The 23,857-nt window shown below is 40.0% G+C and overlaps 1 protein-coding gene across 2 annotated transcripts; it reads right to left on the reverse strand.

Annotated features, from left to right (window-relative positions):
* Positions 1–1,776: 1,776 nt before the first annotated feature.
* Positions 1,777–23,766, reverse strand: tko (30S ribosomal protein S12 technical knockout). Of its 2 annotated transcripts, none has more exons than XM_080278748.1 (5): positions 23,716–23,766; positions 22,703–22,772; positions 22,235–22,389; positions 21,741–21,919; positions 1,777–1,966 (listed from the first exon to the last, which is right to left on the reverse strand). In XM_080278748.1, exons 2-5 carry the CDS (start codon positions 22,764–22,766, stop codon positions 1,939–1,941), a joined length of 426 nt encoding a protein of 141 aa, XP_080134874.1. In that variant the 5' UTR covers positions 22,767–22,772; positions 23,716–23,766; the 3' UTR covers positions 1,777–1,938. The 2 variants fall into 2 exon arrangements, with proteins under 2 accessions (XP_080134874.1, XP_080134873.1); XM_080278747.1 differs by lacking the exon at positions 1,777–1,966 and adding an exon at positions 18,274–19,977.
* Between the last annotated feature and the right edge of the window lie 91 nt (positions 23,767–23,857).

Genomic DNA, 23,857 nt, shown 5'->3' on the forward strand with positions numbered 1-23,857 from the left:
GGGCAGGAAGGAGAGGAGGAAAAAAAAGAAAGACCGTAAGGAAAGAAGAAGAACGTATGAGGCGACAGGAAGGGAGAGATGGAGGGAAAGAGGGAGGGGGATGGAAAGAAAGAATAGAGAAAGAAGGAAGCTTGGGGGGAGGTGAGGACAGAAAGGGAAGGAAGAGGGAAGGAAGGGGGAAGGAAGGAAGGCGAGAGAGGCATGGTTGGTTAGGTCGTGGGAGGGAACGTTAGAGTGTATTTACCGTGTTATCTTGACCCCCAGCGAGGCGAGGTCAGCTTACGGTCAGGTCACCCTCATATGTACAAAAGTTCTCGAGGCACGATTGTGTATGGGAAAAAGATTAGACAGTTTGCTTATCTATGCTTTTATCATCACCTATACAGTTGCCTGATACATCACAACACAGCTAATTTATTCCACCTAGCAGTACTCGAGTTTATTTAGCTCCTGATGGGGTCAATACTGTCGCCACTAACCATCTCATGAACGGAACAACTCTACCCATATATTCCAGCTAACGAACGGCAAAGACATTATGCATTTGGTAGTGACACGGTGGAGCTTGAGAGATAAAAATTCGAGCTATGAGTGAGTCATGGGAGTCTGAGTATATATTTTTTAGTTCGTTTTAAATTAGCCTGAGCATATATATTTTTCGTCCGTTTTAAATTTTATGGAGACGATACCTCACCCACATCCAGTAAAGGCAATGTTAAGGTTTTTATTTTCTTCACTCATTTCTATAAGTCGTATACACTGACTAAGAAGCTTTATGAATACTTGCCCTTGTCAACCCTTTAGCCCCGACCCTCACAATTGTTACGGTGACCCTGGTGGCGCCTCGCTGTGACCTCGATCCGGTTCACGAGGTCACGGGAAGGCGTCGGAGGTGACCCAGTTTCGGGGGGACTTGACAGACTGGGTTGAGCGAAAGTTGATCCGTGTTGGAAGAATGTATTGTATTTACAGTCCTGAGCAAAAGGTCGCCGATAATCCTTTACCAGCGTTGTGTCCCGCCTCATATATTTCTCACTCCTCTCCCAACAACAGACATTATCTTTCCCTCTTATATTCCTTTATTGCGTGCTTAAGATTTGTATTATATAAAAATAATTCATGTACATCTTTCATTGTCACAGCCAGCAAAGAAGTGTCCGATGACTTTTGCTCGTGGCTGAACAGACTGTAGTGCTGCTTGTATGTAGCCTACACGGCCGACATGAATGGACAGGACCACGATAAATTAACACCACGTATAATATATCGTGGGCATGACAATCCCAGCAGCTGCATCCCGACAACTCATTACGCATTTGTGGTAGATTAAAGGGGTGGGGAGGGAGGGCGAGTTAAAACTGATCGGTGGGTTTCGCTCCTTCCAATCCCCCACTGTTTTTAATTTACCTCACACTGCATAGGTGGTCATGACTAGTGAAAACTAAACACACACACACACACACACACACACACACACACACACACACACACACACACACACACACACACACACACACACACACACACACACACACACACACACACACACACACACACACACACACACACACACACACACACACACACACACACAAGGATAATTTTTTGGCACATGCGCAATTTAGGGTCCGGTGGCTCCAGGTTTTACGGGTCCTGAAGGAAAATGGAAATGTTGTTTACTGGGAGGGCAGAACACAATTTTCCATACGTGGCTGTTCATCTGTTTAAACAGTTATCCCCGTCATGACGATAACCTTTTTTCAGAATACCGCCAGACAATTATTTAATAAATTTTGGAACGGCCACTGGTTGAGAAGAATTTAATCAGGGTTATGTCTATCTCCTTTGGTTAAATTATTCACTCCATTGGTTACATAAACTCTTCTGGAGGTACCACAACTATCCTCTGTCCTCTGTTCACTCTATCTTGGCCTAAAATCACCATCTCTCCGTCTTGAACGCCAAGCTGCAACAAGACACAAACATTAGAAACTCTTCCATGGAAAGGATGTACAGCCGCAGCATTGACTTTTTCTGCCACTGAGCTACATGAAATAAAGATGCATAAGGATGAAAATCTGGGCCAAGGTAAGTGAACGAACTGAAACATTTGAAAGGCGCTCGTAAAGAATGAAATAAGTCGGGTATGGCAGTTCAGTGTGGAAAAATATTTGGATCAGAGAAAAAGTGAAAATTCCAGCCAAAAAGTTATGTACTCAGTTTCTACATGTAAAGCTGCATTCGTCCATCTTTAAACCAGTCTCTCTCTCTCTCTCTCTCTCTGGCGTTTTAAGAATATACACATAGCCCATCTTCATTGAAAGTCCATAAAAAAAGAAAAAAAATATAAACGTTGGGTGCAGAACAAGGCTGCATTGTGTTTTTGCTAAGGCCAGTTCAGATGACAAAGGGGACGTAGCGTGGGAAATGTAAGTAGACAAAAATAAAGGCAAACTCTATCAGCTAGCTCTGTCTACATTGCTAAGTAAGTTATCAATGTTATCTCCCTCGTCAGTAGTTTGTATGTATAAGTAACTGTGTGTGTGTGTGTGTGTGTGTGTGTGTGTGTGTGTGTGTGTGTGTAGGGAGTGACCCAAAATGGCCTCTCACCTGCGCCAGGTGTTTCTTGGTTGTGTCGCTCACCCCAGAATTATCTAGTCATCCTCCCTCCACCTTCCTTCTTCTCCCCCTCCCTTAGCCCTTCTCACCTCCCCTTTCCCCCATACTCTCTCCCATCCCAATCTCCCTCTCTCATTTCCTCCCCTCACCCTCTACTCTCCTCCCTATCGTCTTCCTCGGCTTCATCTTCTCCCCTCCCCTCCCCTCCCTCCTTCCCCCACTGTCATTTCCCTCCTTCATATCCCCCATTTCCCCTCCTTTCATCTCCTCCTCCCCTACCCCTTCCTTCCCTCTTAACTGACACTAACCAGGCAGGAAATCTTAAGAAAGGGGTCGGGTAAAAGACTGTTTAATATCTACGTCTGACGAGAAGGAAATTAGTTCAACTGTTTTGGGCTTGTATTCCTGTAAGTTAAGGAAGCTCCCTAGCACCTCTTCCTGAGCGATTTATTTTACTTATTACTACTATTATTATTATTAATCAGTAATTATCTTCTTACATGTCGGTCCATAGTCGTATAAGTCTCGCTGCTTGGCTGTCTATCTATCTATCTATCTATCTTCTACCTCTCTACCGACCTACTTACTTACCTATCTATCTATCTATTTATATCTACTTATCTTCTACCTACTCACCTACCGACCTACTTACTTATCTATCTATCTATCCATCTATCTATAATTACACTGTGGTATAGGTATCGTAGACTATCGTGTCGTTGGTTGTTTCGTGCTATATGTATTGTGGGTAAAATTTTCCTGGCATCTAAAAATAATCGTTTCCCGCGTGAGTGTGAACATCTTGCGGTGTGGGAGGGAGGGGGTTAGGTGTGAGGGAGGAGTGGGGAGGGAGAGAGAGGAGGGACAGGGAGGAGGGGGAGAGGGGAGGGGACATCTGGCAGGCAGGTGATGGAGATGAACCAACACCTTGTATAGTCTATGCCCTCTTGTGACCTCACCTTCTACCTCCCCTATCCTACTCCTCCCCATCCCTCTCTCTCTCTCTCTCTCTCTCTCTCTCTCTCTCTCTCTCTCAGTTTAGTTATCACACTCTTGAAAGTCTTGATTCTGACGTTAATTCATTTTGTTACTAGTAAAGTCTGACCACGTAGTAAAGAACTCACGTATCTAACAGGGTATGTAGCTTGTGGCCAATAAAACTATATATCTCTATGTAATTTTCTGTCTCTAAACCATCGCCACAGAATTTGAAATCTATGGCGATGCTGTCCCTCATTCTTGGCTCTGACTCCCACCCTCGCGCCCTCCCAGCTTTCCTTTCTTTATACAGGATGACCACACAGCAGCAGGTAGCCACGTCCATCCTACGCCAGGTGAGCTTAAAGGACACGCAAATTCGCCCCCGGTATTGCCATTTCACTGGATCAATAAATATTCTCCGTACATTCTGAATATCCTTTTCGATCTTTCTATAATCTATCACTTTTATATATAATACTGTATTCTCCATCTTATTATTTGTACTTATCTATTGCTTCATGGGGGAAAAAAAATGTGAATTGTGCTTTAGTTCACTTTTCCTATGGCTGAATGACGTTGCCTTCTTGTTGGGTCTGTAAATACTGAATTGCTCTATCATTCTTTCTTGAATTTAGCTCATTTTAAAAATTTCTCCACTCTGTCACTCATACATACCTATCACTTGGAATACAAAATGTCTATATGGATTAAATTTTTTATTGAAATTAATTTTAAAAAATCCTGGTGCGCCAACGATTCAAAATTAGCAAGAACCAGAGGAATGGACATAAGGAGCTATTTCCTACTCACAATAGGTGGCGGAGGGAGGGTTAAGGGGAAGGAAGGGGTAGGAAAGAAAGGAGAAGGTTGGAGAGAGGGGTAAGAGGGAGGGGGGAAGGGATCAGCTGCTACGAAATCTTCCCTTCCTCCTCTTTGTCCTCTCTCACTGTCGCATGTGTTGGATATTGTACCGTCTTTGTCTTGGTGGCTTTACTGCTCTTCCAGTTTGCCGGACTGAATGCATGTTCCTATCACTTTTTTTTTTTTTAATAGGAAAATCGACCGGTGTACCTCAGGGATCAGTTCTCGGTTCCTTGCTTGTTATTATATATATATATATATATATATATATATATATATATATATATATATATATATATATATATATATATATATATATAACTCAGGAATAACTAACGGTATTAGCAAATTTGCGTATGACAAAACAGACGTGTAATTAACTCACCTGACGACTGTGTTAGCCTTCAAAAAGACCTCAATATATTGTACAAATGGACTATGACAAGGTCTAATGAGATACTCATTAGACCTTGGTCTCATGATTGGCAAATGGAAATTAAGGTGGAAATATGTAAAATGCTTGGCGAGGGCAAAATTCTTGGAGGCAGTAGATATAAATTAAATAATGAAGAAGTTTAAAAAAATCAGGCAACGAGAGAAATCTTCGGGTCGCGGTTAGTAAAGATCTTAAACCAATGCAACAGTGACTTAGTTCAAGAAACAAAGCAAATTGGGTCCTAGGATTTATTTTGCTAAAGGTGGGCAATAGGACGTCTGTAGTAATAAAGCAACTTTACCTTGCATTATTAAGGCCATATTTAGAAGATGCCTTGCAAGTATGGCGTTTGTGCTGCACTATAGAACGAATATAAATTCTTTAGAAAATAAAATTAAACGGTATATGATACGAAGCACTTTCATATGATGACAGGCTGAAAAGATTAATCTACACTCACCAGAAAGGTGTAGGGTATGGGGAAATTTAACTGAATTATTTAAGTGAATGAAACGAGTAATTAAAGGGGATATTAGTAAGGTAATAGATCTGAACATAGAGGACAACTCGAACTAATGGTTTCAAACGAGATACTGTATATGCCGTTTTAGTAGTTAATGAGCGGAATAGGTTATTTACTGATATACTCGCAGTTGCTGTCCCTCCCATTGAGTTTCAAGCCTAGGTTATACACTCGGTAGCTTATGACAGGTAAGTGCTGAGTATAAAAAACTTCTGGTTACTAAATCATTATTTTCCGTTTTCATGATTCGTTACCATACACTTCTTCTTTCGCACTTTCCTGTAAAACTGTCATATTATTATTTTTTATTTATTTATTTATCTTTTTTAGTTAGGTGTTCTATTTCACGTTTTCCCTGCGGTTTCGGCTGAAGGGTTTGGAACTGCCTAGCATGGGCCAACTGACCTAATGCAGATATCTTCTCTCATGTTCCTATGAAAGTTATTTGCTATATGTTTTAAAACCGAACTATCCATTCGTGAGACATCCATTTTCTTCACTCACACACACACACACACACACACACACACACACACACACACACACACACACACACACATGGGGGGGAGGGGATGACATTGGACTCCCTTAACCAGAGTGCGTGGAGGAGGTTGGGCCCGTCAGATTACAGGGTGTGTGGAGTATAATGAGTGGTGGGTGAGGTGAGCACTGCGGGGGACCTCACCTCACGCCACACACCACTACCACTACCACCACACTACCACCGATTAGGATGAGGGGTGAGGAACATCCCAAAGTCACTGAATTTCAATAGATGTCACTATAGAGGTTAGAGCTTCATTTTGTTTTATTTCTTTTGGTATAATCTCCCGAAGTACTGTCTATAACCTACATCTATTTATCTCTGTTTATCTATCTATCTACCTGTCTCTCTGTCTATGTCTAGGCTATATTTTTCTTTCATACCCAACCACTCAGTCATTACCGCCATGACCTCAGCTGAAACAAGAGCCTTCATCTGGGCCTCATTAACAGGTCACAGTCCTGTACTGAACACGATCCCCATCTGACTCGTCTGCTGAAAGAATCGCATGCTTAATTAAGAAAGTAAACTAATCATAATGTCCTGCCCAAAATCAATGGTTCACGCAGATAAAGTATGTTTAATTCTTGCTGCCACCAGATTAATACTATTACTATTATTATTATTATTATTATAATTAACATTCTCCTCCTTCTTCTGCCTGCCCTTTCCTCTCTTCCTTCCTTTTTTCCTTCCTTCCTCTTCTGTCTTTCTCTTATTCTTTCCTTTTCCTTCTGTCTACGGGTGACTACACTGAGTGACAAGCCAAAGGCTCAATCGGTAGAAAGGTGGCCTGCAGTCCTACCGGACCCAGCTTCAAATCCCCGCTGGGGCGGGGAACAGTTTCGGGATTTGAATTTCATGAAATCAGACTTTACTGATGTACCAGAAGACCCGCCGACATGTAAAAATACCCCCGCTAATACCAATAGGCTACACCGGTCCTGTATGAGACAGCCCTAGCATGTATTCAATATGGACGGTGGGTGTTAGCCACGAAGTGGTGACACGTAGAGAGGCGTATGGTACATAGGAGGACTACTAGGCCTTGAGAGCAGGCTGTGAAGCCTATGCCCAGAGTCGGACACACACACACACACACACACACACACACACACACACACACACACACACACACACACACACACACACACACACACACACAAAGGTTTCCTACACCAGGAAACCATTTAATGCTCTGGGTGGTAACCATATAACCAAATTATGGGGCCTGGTGATTTGGTGGGTAAATAAGGCACTCCAATCGGATTGAGCCGGTGTAGGTTTATATCCAAGGGGTGGTTGGGGCTTATTGCTCACGGAATGCATTCAAGGATGAGTGAGGCTGGTCACTCTCATCTTAAATGTCAGGACCAACTTGACTAGCCCCGGGCTCCTACGCTCCTCATGAGGCAACACTGGATTAGATGATGAATAAATGAATGAATGAATGATTACTAAAGCCTCGGAAAGACCTCCCTGATTGAAGGTGCTAAAACAATAGCCATTGATCTTTCACTACAGTAATGTCTTTTAAACCATTAGTCATGCTACTGTTAATCGCACTAATTAACTGGGGAATATATCATGTACTGAAGGGGATAATAATGACATCTAATCGAAACCGATAAATTAATATGAATGAACCGTGTATTGTAAAAAAAGAAAGGGTTGTGATACTTGAGACAAACTCACAAAACACAACATTAACAACCATCGTTTATACTGCACTAGGACAAGACGGAAAAAATGAACTAATGGAGCGGCATCACACACACACACACACACACACACACACACACACACACACACAGTTACTTTCACAAGCGACACAAAAGAAGACCTACAACATAACTACAAATTAAGGAGGGAAATATGATTAGTAAACCAATCCAACACCTAACACTTGAACAAATACACAATATCCAAGCAAAAATATAAATAGATAAATAAATAAAATAAAGAAAGCTAATTTGTCTCACTCATAAACAACATTACATTTACAAACACGTCAAGGCAAAGCCTTCAGCATAAGATCACTATATACAAAGTAAGTTCGAGAAGCATACAAGCACACATACAACACTTCACACGCACGGCACACCCAGACATAACTATCATATAAAAGTAAAGCTGTCTGCTCCCTGGCTCTCGCGAAAAGGCATACCTCCCAAGCTATATTAAGTAAAAAGATTAAAACCAGCTGCGTCGAATTATCTCCCGATAAGTCTAACGTCAATAGTAGGAAAAATGTTGGAGTCAATTTTGGCAAATAAGATTAGAGAACACTTCGAAAGATTTAATCTTATAAACGAAAGTCAGCACGGATTCAGGCAAGGACGATCCTGCCTCACAAACTTGTCATTCTACTCGGAGGTCTATGAGGCAGTAGATAGCGATAAAGCTTACAATGTTATTTATCTGGACTTTAGTAAAGCTTTTGATAGGGTCCCACACGAAAGGTTAGTTAGAAAGGTTCAAGCACACGGTATAGACGGCGATATCTTAAAATGGATAGAATCCTGGCTGAAAGGACGAAAGCAGAGAGTATTAATAAATGGAACTAAGTCGGACTGGGGATTAGTACCACAGGGTTCAGTACTCGGTCCCTTATTATTTATCATATATATAAATGATCTAGATTTAGGAGACAATAGCAGCATCAGCAAATTTGCCGACGATACAAAAATAGGGCTTATCATTAACTCGACTGACGATTGCCATAACTTACAAAAAGACCTCGATACATTGTCCAAATGGTCTAAAACTTGGCAAATGGAATTTAACATTGAAAAATGTAAAGCACTTAACGTAGGCAAGACCATTGGAGATACTAAATACAGCTTAGATAACAAAGAAATTAGCAAATCGGAATGCGAGAGAGATCTAGGAGTTATGATTAGTAACGACCTTAAACCAAGGCAACAGTGTATTAATGCGAGAAATAAAGCAAATAGGGTCCTAGGATTTATTTCGAGAAGCGTGAGTAATAGATCATCTAAAGTAATACTGAAACTTTATCTAGCATTAGTAAGGCCACATTTAGACTACACAGTACAATTTTGGTGTCCATACTATAGAATGGATATTAATTCGTTAGAAAATGTACAGAGAAGAATGACAAAAATGATACATGACGTCCGGAACCTGTCATATGAAGACAGACTGAAAAGACTAAGTCTGCATTCGCTAGAGAGGCGTAGAGTAAGGGGAGACTTAATTGAGGTGTTTAAGTGGATGAAGGGTATAAATAAGGGAGATATTAGCAAGGTACTTAAAGTGAGCATACAGAATAGAACTAGAAATAATGGTTTCAAACTAGAAAAATTCCGTTTCAGTAAGGAAATCGGTAGAAATTGGTTTGGTAATAGAGTAGTAGACGAATGGAATAAGCTACCTAGTAAAGTAGTTGCTGCCTCTTCCATTGAGAGTTTCAAGCATAGGCTAGATAAGCATATGACTAATAAGGGGTGGATATAGAAAAAAGAAAATCTTATAACCAATACTAATTCATAATTTTTCCTTTTCAGGTTACACTATGATAGTCTCTATTCTCCTTTCACACTTTCCTGTAAAATGTCCACGCCAGTTTTTCTATACGGCGTGGTGTTCTTTCTGACTTTTTCCTGCCGGCTTCGGCTGGAGGGTTTGGAGGGCGGGGGAGAGCCTTCTTCTTTGCTATCCTTATCTCATCTAGTAGTTTATTTACTCTTCTAGGAGCTGCCTAGCATGGGCCAATCGGCCTACTGCAGTTATCCTCCCACACGAAAGGTTAGTTAGAAAGGTTCGAGCACACGGTATAGACGGCGATATCTTAAAATGGATAGAATCCTGGCTGAATGGACGAAAGCAGAGAGTATTAATAAATGGAACTAAGTCGGACTGGGGATTAGTAACTAGCGGTGTACCACAGGGTTCAGTACTCGGTCCCTTATTATTTATCATATATATAAATGATCTAGACTTAGGAGTCAATAGCAGCATCAGCAAATTTGCCGACGATACAAAAATAGGGCGTATCATTAACTCGACTGACGATTGCCATAACTTACAAAAAGACCTCGATACATTGTCCAAATGGTCTAAAACTTGGCAAATGGAATTTAACGTTGAAAAATGTAAAGTACTTAAACGTAAGCAAGACCATTGGAGATACTAAATACAGCTTAGATAACAAAGAAATTAGCAAATCGGAATGCGAGAGAGATCTAGGAGTTATGATTAGTAACGACCTTAAACCAAGGCAACAGTGCATTAATGCGAGAAATAAAGCAAATAGGGTCCTAGGATTTATTTCGAGAAGCGTAAGAAATAGATCATCTAAAGTAATACTGAAACTTTAGCATTAGTAAGGCCACATTTAGACTACGCAGTACAATTCTGGTGTCCTTACTATAGAATGGATATTAATTCGTTAGAAAATGTACAGAGAAGAATGACTAAAATGATACATGACGTCCGGAACCTGTCATATGAAGACAGACTGAAAAGACTAAGTCTGCATTCGCTAGAGAGGCGTAGAGTAAGGGGAGACTTAATTGAGGTGTTTAAGTGGATGAATGGTATAAATAAGGGAGATACTAGCAAGGTACTTAAAGTGAGCATACAGGATAGAACTAGAAATAATGGTTTCAAACTAGAAAAATTCCGTTTCAGTAAGGAAATCGGTAGAAATTGGTTTGGTAATAGAGTAGTAGACGAATGAAATAAGCTACCTAGTAAAGTAGTTGCTGCCTCTTCCATTGAGAGTTTCAAGCATAGGCTAGATAAGCATATGACAAATAAGGGGTGGATATAGAATAAAGAAAATCTTATAACCAATACTAATTCAAAATTTTTTTCTTTTCAGGTTACACTATGATAGTCTCTATTCTCCTTTCACACTTTCCTGTAAAATGTCCACGCCAGTTTTTCTATACGGCGTGGTGTTCTTTCTGACTTTTTCCTGCCGGCTTCGGCTGGAGGGTTTGGAGGGCGGGGGAGAGCCTTCTTCTTTGCTATCCTTATCTCATTCTAGTAGTTCAGTTACTCTTCAAGGAGCTGCCTAGCATGGGCCAACCGGCCTACTGCAGTTATCCTCTCTTCTTATGTTCTTATAACGCATAAAATCAACTGATAAAACTCTGCGGGAAATTCAACCCATATTTCGCAGTACTCTTGGCACCCGAGGACCTGTAAACGATGGTCCCTCTGGGGATCATTTTGGCCTCTAGGGGTTCCTTGGATGGCCTCCGTAATTATCTTGGAGGTTCTAGTGGGGATGCAAAGGGCTATTTTCAAACTGGTAAGTCGGTATTCAGTGAAAAAGGCGTTGTTAGGCCTGATTCTACCACAAGGGTCCGCCAAAAAGGGTCCACTCCCCCTCATACACACACACACACACACACACACACACACACACACACACATACAAAAATGATGTAGAAACCACGTATGCTGAAATGGTGAAAGTAAAGAAAGACTTAGAAACAAGGGTGGAGGAAAAAAGCATTAAAAAGGAAGTGAAAAGAATAATCCAAAACAATCCAAAGTTAGTCAGAGATTCAGTAGAAATAAATAAATCAATAGTAATCACTGGTATAGAAGAGGAAGAAATTAAAAACAAGATCACTAAAGACAAAAAGGAGATGGCAAATGTAATGAGCTTACTGAAAGAAGTATCAGAGGAAATCTGTAGTAAAGACATATAGGAACACAAAAGGTTAGGGAAATACGAGAAAAGCAAGACAAGACCTCTAAAGGTGACTTTCCAGAGTGTAAACACTGTGGAAGAGATACTAAAAAATGCAAAGAATCTTATGGAAAAAGAGGAGTTCAAAAATGTATGGATAAAAAGATGCCTAACACAAGAGGAACTGGAATTACTGAAAGAGAAAAGGGAGGAAGCAAAAACAAAAAATGAGGGAAGATCAGAAGAGGACAAGAAGAAATTTTTTTACAAAGTACAGTAATAGGATTGCAGGTACGAAAGTGGTACACAAACAGGATGGAAGAAAAAGGAGGAAGTTAGTAGAACCATGTCATGACAAGTATATAAACAAGATGATAAAGTTGATGTACTCAAATGTGGATGGAATGGTATCTAAATTACTAGAGATGAATGATTATGTCAGAGAAAATGAACCACAAATAATATGCCTAACTGAGACAAAATTAACACCAAGGATATCCCATGACATACTAAACTTAGAGGAATACAATATATGGAGAAGAGACAGAAATTTAAAAAAAGGAGGAGGAATTATAATATTATCTAAGAAAAATCTAAAAGTCAAGGAAATAAACCTAGATATACCATCACAAGTAGAACTGATTGCAGTAGAGATCGACACATCTGAAGGTAAAGTAATTGTAGCCAATTTGTATATGCCACCCAGATCAAACACATGGGAAAGAGACGAATATGAGGACCTGGCAGAGAGTACAATTCAAAGTATAAGATCCTTGCAACATAAAATGGAAGAGAAATCGGAAAGAATTATACTAACTGGGGACTTCAATACAAATATAAATTGGAATACTCTAGATATAAATAGCCAAGAAAGCTGTTGGGACCAAAAGCTCCTGGATCTCGTACAAGAGTTTTTCTTAACGCAACATGTGAGGGAAACCACTAGAAAAAGAGGTCTTGATGTACCTTCAGTGCTAGATCTAATATTTACTAGGCAAGAAAATGACATTGACAGTTTAATATATCACCCTCCACTCGGCAAAAGCGATCATGCAGTACTAAATTATAACTTCAGGATTGCATATGACATAGTAAACAGCAATGACAGTTACAAAAAGAGCATAAACTATAAAAAGGGAAATTATCAAGACCTAAAGAAGTATTTCTTAGAAGTTGATTGGGAAAATGAGCTTAGAGGACAAGATTTAAATGCTGTATATAAAAAATTTTGTGAATTTTATGAAATAGGAGTCCAGAAGTACATCCCACAGCACAAAGAAGCAGATAAGAAAATACAGAAATGGTTCAATACAGAATGTAAAAAATCAAAAGAAAGAAGAGATTTGTTGTGGAATAGATACAGAAGACACAACAGTGAAAGGGCGTATAATAATTACGAACAGGCAAGAAACGACTATACAAGAATAAGGAGGGAAGCCCAAAAACAGTTTGAGGAGGATATAATAAATAAAAGTAGTGATCAACCAAAGCTGTTTTACAGCTAAATCAGAAGCAAAACCAAAGTAAAAGATATAATACAATCCATTACGGACGAAGGAATCACTTATACACAAGAGAAAGATATTTGTGAAGCACTAAATAAGAATTTCCAATTAGTTTTTCCAGAAGAAAAAATTTTTGAGAGGGACTATGTGGAACACGCATGTCCACACATACTACCAGATATACAAATAGCAGAAAAAGTAATACAGGAGGAGTTAAGTAGATTAGACAGAGGAAAAGCAAGTGGTCCTGATGAAATTTCATGTTGGGTGTTACGAGAATGTGCAAAGGAGTTAAGTAAACCATTATTTTTAATTTTCAAGAAATCCTTGAGTCAAGGGAAACTACCTGATATTTGGAAAAAAGCAAATATAGTCCCCTTATTCAAGAAAGGAAATAGACAAAATCCTCTCAACTACTGACCAGTATCACTGACCAGTGTTGTAAGCAAGGTATTAGAAAAACTTATAAGAAAAGCTTAGGTAAATCATCTAGAAGAACACAGTATGATAACAGAAAGACAGTTTGGTTTCAGAAAAGGAAAATCATGTGTTACTAATCTGTTGAGCTACTATGACAGAGTAACAAACACAATACAGGAAAGGGAAGGATGGGTGGACAGTATCTATTTAGATTTCAAGAAAGCTTTTGACACAGTACCACACCAAAGACTTTTATGGAAGCTGTACCATCAAGGAGGAATTCGAGGCAAACTGTTTTGTTGGATGCAAGACTTTCTCATAAAAAGAGAAATGAGGACAGTACTAAGAGGAAACTACTCATCATGGAAAGAAGTGACTAGTGGAGTACCACAGGGTTCGGTGCTGGCACCAATCATGTTTTTAGTGTACATAAATGATATAAACAGTAACACTGGAAATGAGAGCTATCTGAATATGTTTGCAGATGATACAAAAATACAAAGGAGAATTACTAGCACAGACTCTTGTAGGGAGCTACAAGAAGAATTAAATAAACTTCATGAATGGAGTAGTACATGGCAAATGGAATTCAATGTGGACAAGTGTCATGTAATCAAGTTTGGTAAAAGTGGAAAAAGACCTGATTGGGATTATAAGTTAGGAAATAAAACCCTATACACATCAGAAAGAGAGAAAGACCTAGGTGTGATTATCAATAACAGACTATCTCCGGCTGACCACATCAGCGAGAAGGTACGGAACATGTATACACTGCTTGCAAATATGAGAATAGCATTCACATACATAAATGAAGACATGCTAAGAAGGATAATAACATCATTCATTAGACCAACCCTGGAATATGCATCAATAGTCTGGAGTCCTCATCTCAAAAAGCATATAGACAAGATTGAAAAAGTTCAAAGGGCCGCTACAAGATAGATACCAAGCTTAAGGGACCTAAGCTACGAAGAAAGACTAAATAAACTGAATCTACCAACACTACAGGAGAGAAGGAAAAGAGGTGACATGATAATGCTATATAAGTGCATATCAGGAAAGGAGAAAATAGACATAAATGATTACTTAACATATGGAGAAGCATCAGCAAGAGGACACTGCAAAAAACTGCATAAGAAGAGAGGTGATAAAGACGTAAGGAAATTCAGTTTCCCAAACAGAACAATTGATCAATGGAATGCACTACCGAATGAAATAGTGTGTGCCAAAACAATTCACAAATTTAAGGATATGTACGATAAATATGGTCTAAGACACGGGACAGTACGAGCTTGACTCATTCCTGTAAAGATACAATTAGGTAAGGTAAGAACACACACACATATACACATAGGTGCCGACCCACTACAAGCCAGGACAGTTCATTGTCGTCTAATTAGCTCAGTTGAGATCCAGGCAGGTCCAGTTTGGACAGCTCAGGTCCAGTTAGACCATTTACGATGATTTAGTTGGATTTAAATCAGACCTTGGAAAACCATATTTAAAAAAACAGCTTTATCCAAACCACTCTTTCTGAAAATGAATTTGTGAAGCACTGATATATTATTTACCATCCTTACTGGGGTGAGAAGTGAGGCAGAAAATGCAGTGGGTCAACTGGCCTACGACGTGAGTCGCACATAGAGACGGAATGTGAGTACTGTACATTCTTTGAAGATGGGTAGTTTACAGTTTGTTTAAGACTTTCCTGCGAAATTCAAGGGGACAGGGGAAGACAAAAATTGGATGGGATGCCTGGGGAGGAAGTGGGAAGAAAAGGGGATGCTGGTGAGGAGGGATGGCACAAATGGATATTGTAGGGAAGACAATGAAGATTTCTCCTAGACAACAATGGGGAGAAAGACAGTAATGGGAGGGGGTGGGGGAACATTGCTGAGTTGGTGGGATGGGTTGGAATGACTGGGTGAGGTGAAGGTTTAAGTTAGATCCCCCTATAATTTTGATAGAGGTGGAAAAGAGGTGAAATGATTAGCCATGTAAGCAAGATGAGTTAAAATGGTGGTGGATGGTGAGGCAGGACTGGTGTGGTGTACCTTGCACAAGTAGGCTTTGTGGATTGGGCATGGTTAAAGTTCTTGAAGAAGGAGGAACTCATACTCATCATACCGACTTTTTTTTCCCCCCTCTCTGTTTATGTAAGGATGGGGATAGGCATGATCCAGAAACCAAGATGGGGGAGAGACCATGAGTGGGAACAATATCAAGAGGATACTGTGAAATGAGCCACACACATTCACACACAATTCAGGCCTCGAATCCTGGCTTCACATAACAGGCACACACACACACACACATTATATCTATCTACCTATCTATCTGTCTATATAGTGAATATCCAGGGCCAACAAGCACAGCTATATTATCGTCATTTAAGCATTTATTGTCCGCTACTCGAGCAAAGTGGCCCAGAGCATCTTAAACCACCATACCAAAAGGCATCTACAACAGTAGTGGTTACAGGGTTACCTTCAAATGTGCTAAATGGTTAATAGTGTCACGGTATTGTAATATCAACATACAAGCAGCTTCATGTGGCAGAGCCTCACTTGAACCCTTCAGTCCAGTTAAGTCTTTTACATTTCAGCAGTAGTTGTATGGTTAAGCTGATATCTTATCTAGCTGGCCCTTAATATTCACTATATACATTACAGATCTAGACAGATAGGTATTGTGTGTGTGTGTGTGTGTGTGTGTGTAATTCACCGGGTCGGTCAGGATCACCTGATGGTCGTGATCGTCAGCTTTTACCCTCCCGGAAGGGAGCTGAGAGCTCATAAAGTCCGATCTAAGGGCAAGGCTGTGACCTTCACACACGCACACACCCGTCCCCTTGCTCAAGGGGGACAGTAACCTTGACTTTCGCAACTTTTCCGTCTACCAGATGGCAAGCACGGAAAGCTGTGTGTGTGTGTGTGTGTGTGTGTGTGTGTGTGTGTGTGTGTGTGTGTGTGTGTGTGCGCGCACGCGTGTGCGTGCGTGCGTGATTTCGGATACAGACCTGATAATCTGTTCCCTAAAGTCCAGTAGCCCTCCTTTGTGCCACACACTTTCACATGTTGACATTTTCCTAATACTCGTTACCTGTACCTAATATACAGTAGTACGGTACAGTACAGTATATGCTAGTTTTTTTTCAAAGAGGACTGGCGTATTGACACTAGCTAGGGTGTTTTATGGTATGATAGTGGGTCTTGTGAACAATCAGTAAAGTCTGCTTTCCAAACTTACAAACTGTTCCCTGTTCCTGCCTGGCATTATCCTTTCATTGTCAAATGACAAACCACTTTAGTAATCACCTGCTTGACTACTTGGCAGACACCACCCATCTTACCTCTTGTATACAGATGACACCTGTACATTATAATGCTGCATCTTACACCAGAGATAAAATATAATCACAGTCCACTATTCATACAACTGATACAACACAAACTCTCAAGCATGTTGGACCTGTGGTTCTTCTTAACACCTTAAATAAGTGGTTGAATATCTGCAGCCCAATGGTTTCAAAATACTGTACAATAATATAGCATATTACAGTATATAGAAATAAGTATAAAAACTTTTATACATCATAAATTTAAGATGTATATGCAGCTACTGTATGAGAAAATTCCATAAAGTAGATAGATAATGCAGTTTAGGAAAACTCCTTCAAATTACTGGTAAAAATAATACCGTAAATGCACAATGGGGACTAAATAATAAACAATAAAAATATTGGTAATGCTTTACCTACCATACTGAATAGCAATGAATATAATTTACTGGTATGTTTCACGAAAATGTTTGTGCTAGAATTAGATACTAAAAATTCTGTCTGGTCCAGTTAGGGTTCATCTTTTTCCAGAGCTCTAGTTTCTACAATTACTGTACATTAGCCATTGTCTGGTCCTGTAGATTAATTCTGGTGTAACTGTTTCTCATAATCCTGTTTGGCAAACTAATTTTGGTCATTAACTTGGTTGTGTTCCAACTTAAGAGATGAGAGAGAGAAGCAGAATTGCAAAAATAATGAATTAAATGAAAATCCAGACTGAGTTTCACTACCGGTATCTGATTTGTCAGGTGTGCTACAGGCATACACTGTCCACTTGAACTTACCCTAAAACTGTCATACCTCCATCTTGAATGCTCAGCTATAACCAGATATTAACACAACAATGTGAAACTAGTCACAAAGAAAAGATGTACAGTATTGTGATAACATTCTCTTATTCTGCCATTAGGCATTGTGAAATAAGCTGGAAAAGGATGAAAAACCTCAAGTTCTGAATTCTTGAAAATTCCATTCTAGTCATCTGATCTAGCCCTAGCTCTAGTTAAGGCAATTAGGGAGGATAGGAAAGAACTGTGGAATGAAAAAACATGCAAACAGTTATACAGCCTTTTTTCTATAACAATAAAAACTGCCCTGTACAGTCATACATTACATACTTCATGTACACTGCCATGGAAAAGCTGAGCAGATTTATTTACAGTAGACCATTATACTTCTTGGTACAGTATATGGCTTAGATTGCTATGCATAAACTTAGATTTTCTGCAAATGCTTCTATCCCATTTATGTATTGCATCATTATTTTTATTTAGTATTAATTCATTTCCCTCCTGACAATGTACTCTCCAAGAGTTTCATTCACCCAAGTGCTCCATTTCACTTGACTACGTAGCTACTTGCCACAGTACTTGATGAACTAGTACTACTTGATATACTAGGCATGTGATTCATTTCACTTTCTGATAATTCCTTGTGGCCACACACAGGTGCTTGTCATGTGCTTCATTCATTTTCCAATACCTGTACTTCCTCTTGGCATCCTGTTTCTCTCATCTTCCAATACTTCTCAACCATACATCTGCCATGTGTGTCATTAATGCTCTAATACTTCAACTTGACCATGTTTGGTGGTTGATAGCGGTGATCATTATCCACTTGCTTCATGCAGTGCTGCCTACTACTTCCTACACATTTATCATTCTGTCTACCCTCCTTGCTTCCTATTTCTCCCTTTCCTACCTGTGATTTTTTAAGATTTCTCCACTTCAGGCAGCTCTGCACTGAGTAACAAGCCTAATGGTTTCCTATAACTCAGGAAATCGTTTACAATGCTAGGTGGTAACCAGATAACCAGGTGATGTGAAGCCTGCTATGGTGCCCCTGCTAGCTGGGTGGTGTGATACAAATGCAGCATCCATCCACGAACCAAACCTCCACACTCTTCCCGACGCACTGCTGTGGTGGGGTGCCGTCAATTGCAGGGGTGGATTGGTTCACTGCATGGAGCTGCCCTGCAGGGGCAGTTGCTTGCCTGTGGTTGATAAGTCTGCTTGGCCAGACAGACTGGAGTTGATCAACAACAACTTGACCATATACAGTATTTCATTTATATCTGATACTTCCTCTTACCATGAATTTGTTAAATGATTCATCCATATTCTGATTCTTCCTTCTGACACTGTACAGTACTTGCCCTGTGCCTCACTGACCTTTCACTTAACCAAATATGTGCATCATGCTTCAGTCAACTTTTTGATCTTGTATAAACAATACAGAGGAGTCAAGGCTTGAATACTGGACAGCTGCAATAAAGGTAGTTGGATTCACTGTCCAAGGAGAGTATTAATCTTCATTTTTTGCTATGTATTTTTCATATTACTTCCCCAATTCATATTCATCTCTAAATAGCCCTCTATGCCCAGGGACATCTTTTTCATTTTATTCTTGCCATCTCCTGATGATTTTGCCCAGCATAGAAAATACTCTTTGGACATGAGGGGTTTGATATACTGTACAGTACTTTAATAAACTCCCCTGATAAAACATCCATTTCTGTACTTTAGTAAAGTCATCTGGTATCATTGAGATTTTTTGTTTTTGAGCAACCCTGGTCTGTTTGACCAAGGAGACTCATCAACTGCAGGCAAGTGACTGCTCCTGCAGGCCATCCTGTATAGTAAACCTATGTTCCCTTAAGGCAAACAGAACTTCACGTGGAGGTTGGTTCCCAGGTGGATGCTGCATTTGCATTTCATCACCCAGTTAACAGGTGAACCTTAGTAGGCTCCACATCACCCGGAAAAAGAAGGAAAGAAAAAAAAAGGTTAAAAATTACATCACTTGAATTCACAGGGTTACGTTTAAAATACATGATTAGATGATGAATGAACAAAAAATTAATATATATCTTCAGTATGTCACATGACTAATTCATCTTCTTCTTTATGACATGCTGGAGGTCATATTTTCCACGGACACACTTGAGCTTGACTCCTGGCACATCCTGCAATCTGCCTGGCCGCACCAGTACGATATTATGTTCCTGTAAGTTGTGACCCTCACCAGGTATATAAGCCACCATTTCTCGGCCTGTTGTCAGTCGCACCAGCACACACCTGACAAACAAATCAAAACACAAATCATCATCATCATTATTTTGTAGTCTGGTGGTATTAGAGGTAGACTATAAAATAATGATGATTTTGTGTGTGCGGTGTGTCACAGTGAGCATGTAGGAAGTGTCGGGCATGAAAGGACTGATCTTGCTGGAGAATCTCTTGGGTGTGTGGAGAAGTTTCGCCATGTGGGGCACATGTTATGTGCTGGAAATGGGACTAGGGTAAAGACTGGTTGGAGGAAGTTCAGAAAGCTGTTGCCCTCCTAACACTGAAAAGGCTCTCCCTCCGTGCTAAGTGATCTTTGTATGTAGCATGTATAAGCAATGTAATGCTGTATGGTAATGAGACCTGGGCAGCAAAGGAGGGCCTTATCCCTGAGGCCTGACTATAACCTCATCCCAGGTCACTGTCAGTCTGCCTCTGGCAACCCAATCCCCCATGTTCACACTTCTCACCTTCCATACCCAACTGTCATATTCCATTTTCTCAACATGCTCAAACCATATCAATCTGTCTCTCCTCATTACAACACCAACATATTATTTAAGCTCCTGGAACCCTGGTTCCATCTAAATGACAAATCATAAGACAAATAATCAGTCCCAAGTTCAGAACATCGATCAGTTCTCTAATAGCACGTCTTCCATAAAAGTGTTCTCTCTTTCACTTGCATCCTCCCCATTTGTACTTCTATACTTGTGCAATACAGCACCTACATAGCCTATCAAAATTAAAGCTCACAATTCCTTCCACCAACTCATTTCCCATTTCAATTCAGCAGTTCAAATAATTCTCTTAGTACTCAATACAGTGACATGAAATCCATAACCTTCATATCTTCCACCCTAACATTATCACCTCCCTTGTACCAGCATTCAGCTTCAATTTCCTCCAGCTTACAGTACTAAACAAATTACACAATTCCCTCACCAACTGATGACGCTGTGTCTCATTCTCTTCATGTAGCTACTACAGTTTCATCAGCATACCTGAGGGAGCCCTGCACTCCTACGTTCCTCATAACAATAATAATAATAATAAATAAGTAACACAACAATTTAAAAGTACGAGAAAGTATGGCCGGCAAAAGGATGGATGGATGTGGTAATCAAACATGTGGGAAATCAAGGTGAGATGGCTAAGGAACTGAGGAAGGATGAAAAGACTGGATGATGTATTTTTGGAGATGCACATGACTAGTGTTGCACTTTTTAAATTTCGTAGACAACGAAATAACTATTGTATAGATGCATGAGAACATATAAAAAGAAACAATGCAAAAAAAAAAAAAAAAAAATGTGCAGACGGTTTCTGCTTGTGAGTAGGAGCCAAGCTTTCAAAGACATGAATAATTTGTGAATGGCTGTGTGGTTCATTTCACTGGAAATGCTGTATGATAGCTCTTGTATTCTCCCTTCCCTTAAGATCTATGGTGGGATGACAATAGGACATGGGCTAAAATAACAGCAACAACAACAATGACAATCTTGCTTACATGCCCCAAATTATGCAGTTAACTCCTTGACCAGCATGCTGTCTATACTGTATTCTTGCTGCAGTATCATCTGAGAATCCTGAGAGTCTTAGGAGTGAGTTTTTGAACTGGAGAGGTTAGATATAGCCTTCAGTATTCTCTTCAGCTTACAACAGCTCTCCAAAGCTCAGTATAAATCATCTGGGAGTAACAAGAACAAATTATACAGTACGGTACATAACAAAACATCACAATGCTAAAGGAGTTATCAAGAACAGTTACTTACTTGCGATTGGCAGAGTTCGGTTTCTTTGGCTTTTTAACAAGCGTCTTTAGCACCACACCCCGAGCAAAGGGACGATCAATCAACGGATTCTTGTTCTTGCGTTTCTTCTTGATGGGACCGGTTCGGTGCATCTGGATGAGGGAGGCACAGCAGGACTCAGATGTAGATAAGTGTCGTACCTGCAAAACAACAATACAATAATATAATAATAATAATGATAATGATACTGTATAATAATAATAATAATAATAATAATAATGTCAGCAGCAACAACCTGACCTTTTACCCATCCATGACTGGCATGAGAAGGATTCAGAAAACAAGGGAAGAGAAAGTATGAAACCCGGAAAACTAAGGGTATCTGTATCAGCAGATGGAATTATAGTACTGTACTGTAATTTTTAAAGTTAAGAGCACTAATAGTGCAAAAACATCAACCACTAACAATGAACCATAAATACAGTACATAACCCTCCAAACCTCTCCTTGATTACCTGTGGGAGTATGGTGGTGGCAGAGGTGGTCACGGAGGAGAGGCTGGGATGGAAACTGAAACTCGTGGCTGTGACACTTATCGCAGGCAAACAGGGGAGTGACTGGGGGATACTGATGGCAGTGTGAAGTGTCTTTCTCCCAGCTAATGTGCTCACTGGGGGATATTGGAGTTGGAGTGTTACCATTTATGTGGAGAAGAGAAGTGACTTACTCTAGTAGCTACCTAATTTAAATAGTATTATAATACTAATTAAAAAAAAAAAAGATCTACACCAACTATTACACAGCTAATACAGATCAAATTTTTGGATTCTCAGCTAAGCATCAACAGTTTTTCATGCAATGGACATACTGTACTTAAATCATATTCTGGCTACTGTCAAACAATTTTATCCAACAAAGGTAAACCTCATAGGTAAAGAATCATCCTACACTCACACTCTGCTAGCCTCCTTGCTATTACTCACCCTGGGTAATGACTGGTTGAAGTCGTAACCTTGAAAAGGTTGCAACTAAGTTTCTGAGTGCCATATCAACCTGAAGAATGCAAGAAAATAATGAAATGAGACTTCCATACATTACAGTCTTAATAATCAATATAAGGTGCATTTTCATCAGACTGCACCTGAATAATGTACATGTGATACATACTGTATGTGTTTCAATATACAAAACCAGGCAATGTCAGCAATTAGCTGTTCAATTAGACATCTATCTATCTATTGCCAGACGCCTCAATCCCGTATTGGGTGGCTGTATATAAAAAATTACCTTAATAACATTTGCAGAACTGAAGTATAAAGGATTAAAGTGCACATGGTAACATTTTTTAACTACTGCACCAGTGCAATATCATAACAAAGTACCGTAGTATGAGCTGATATTTCTGAGTAATTTTATTACCTATTAACTTCTTTGTGCCTCACATCCCCAATATGGGACAGAACTGGGCATTTTCAAAATTTAACAAAGAATGGAACCCCCGGATAGGGACCTATGAGCTTCGCGACTATGAGCTGACAGGCGGAGGGCGGTACGCCTAGCACCTTACCAGCAAAATCCCTCGCACAGGAGCTCTGGGTGCCAAGGGATTAAACACAGACAAATCAACCAGCTTCTTTAACCTCTTTGTGCCCTGCATCCCCAATATGGGACAGAACAGGGCATTTTCAAAATTTAATAAAGAAGGGAACCCCTGGATAGGGACCTATTAGCTTCGCGACTATGAGCCAACAGGCGGAGGGCGGTACGCCTAGCACCCTTCCAGCAAAATCCCTCCCACAGGAGCTCTGGGCACTAAGGGGTTAGTCGCCTATTTGTATGCTTCAAACAACATTCAACCATCTGTGATACCGCTTATACTATCGCAGGGTAAAGGTAGGCATAAAAGTAATCAGCATAAACAGCGCTGTTGTACAACACTTACTCCATTAGCAGGGCCAGTCACAGCATTACAATAAAGTCAGGTGAACCTACTTACAGGTAATAATTAGTTCTTACGCGAAACGGGAACAATTATGCAGGACTAAACGGCAGAAGCAAAACAATAACAAGCATGGGTGGCAAATCTCATATTCTGTACGTCACACCACTCCCCCTCTCTCTCTTTCACTCTCCCTCCC

Source organism: Coenobita brevimanus, chromosome 74, assembly GCF_032717465.1.
Source record: "Coenobita brevimanus isolate Jiangsu-jjx chromosome 74, ASM3271746v2, whole genome shotgun sequence".
Classification (NCBI taxonomy): Eukaryota; Metazoa; Arthropoda; class Malacostraca; order Decapoda; family Coenobitidae; genus Coenobita; species Coenobita brevimanus.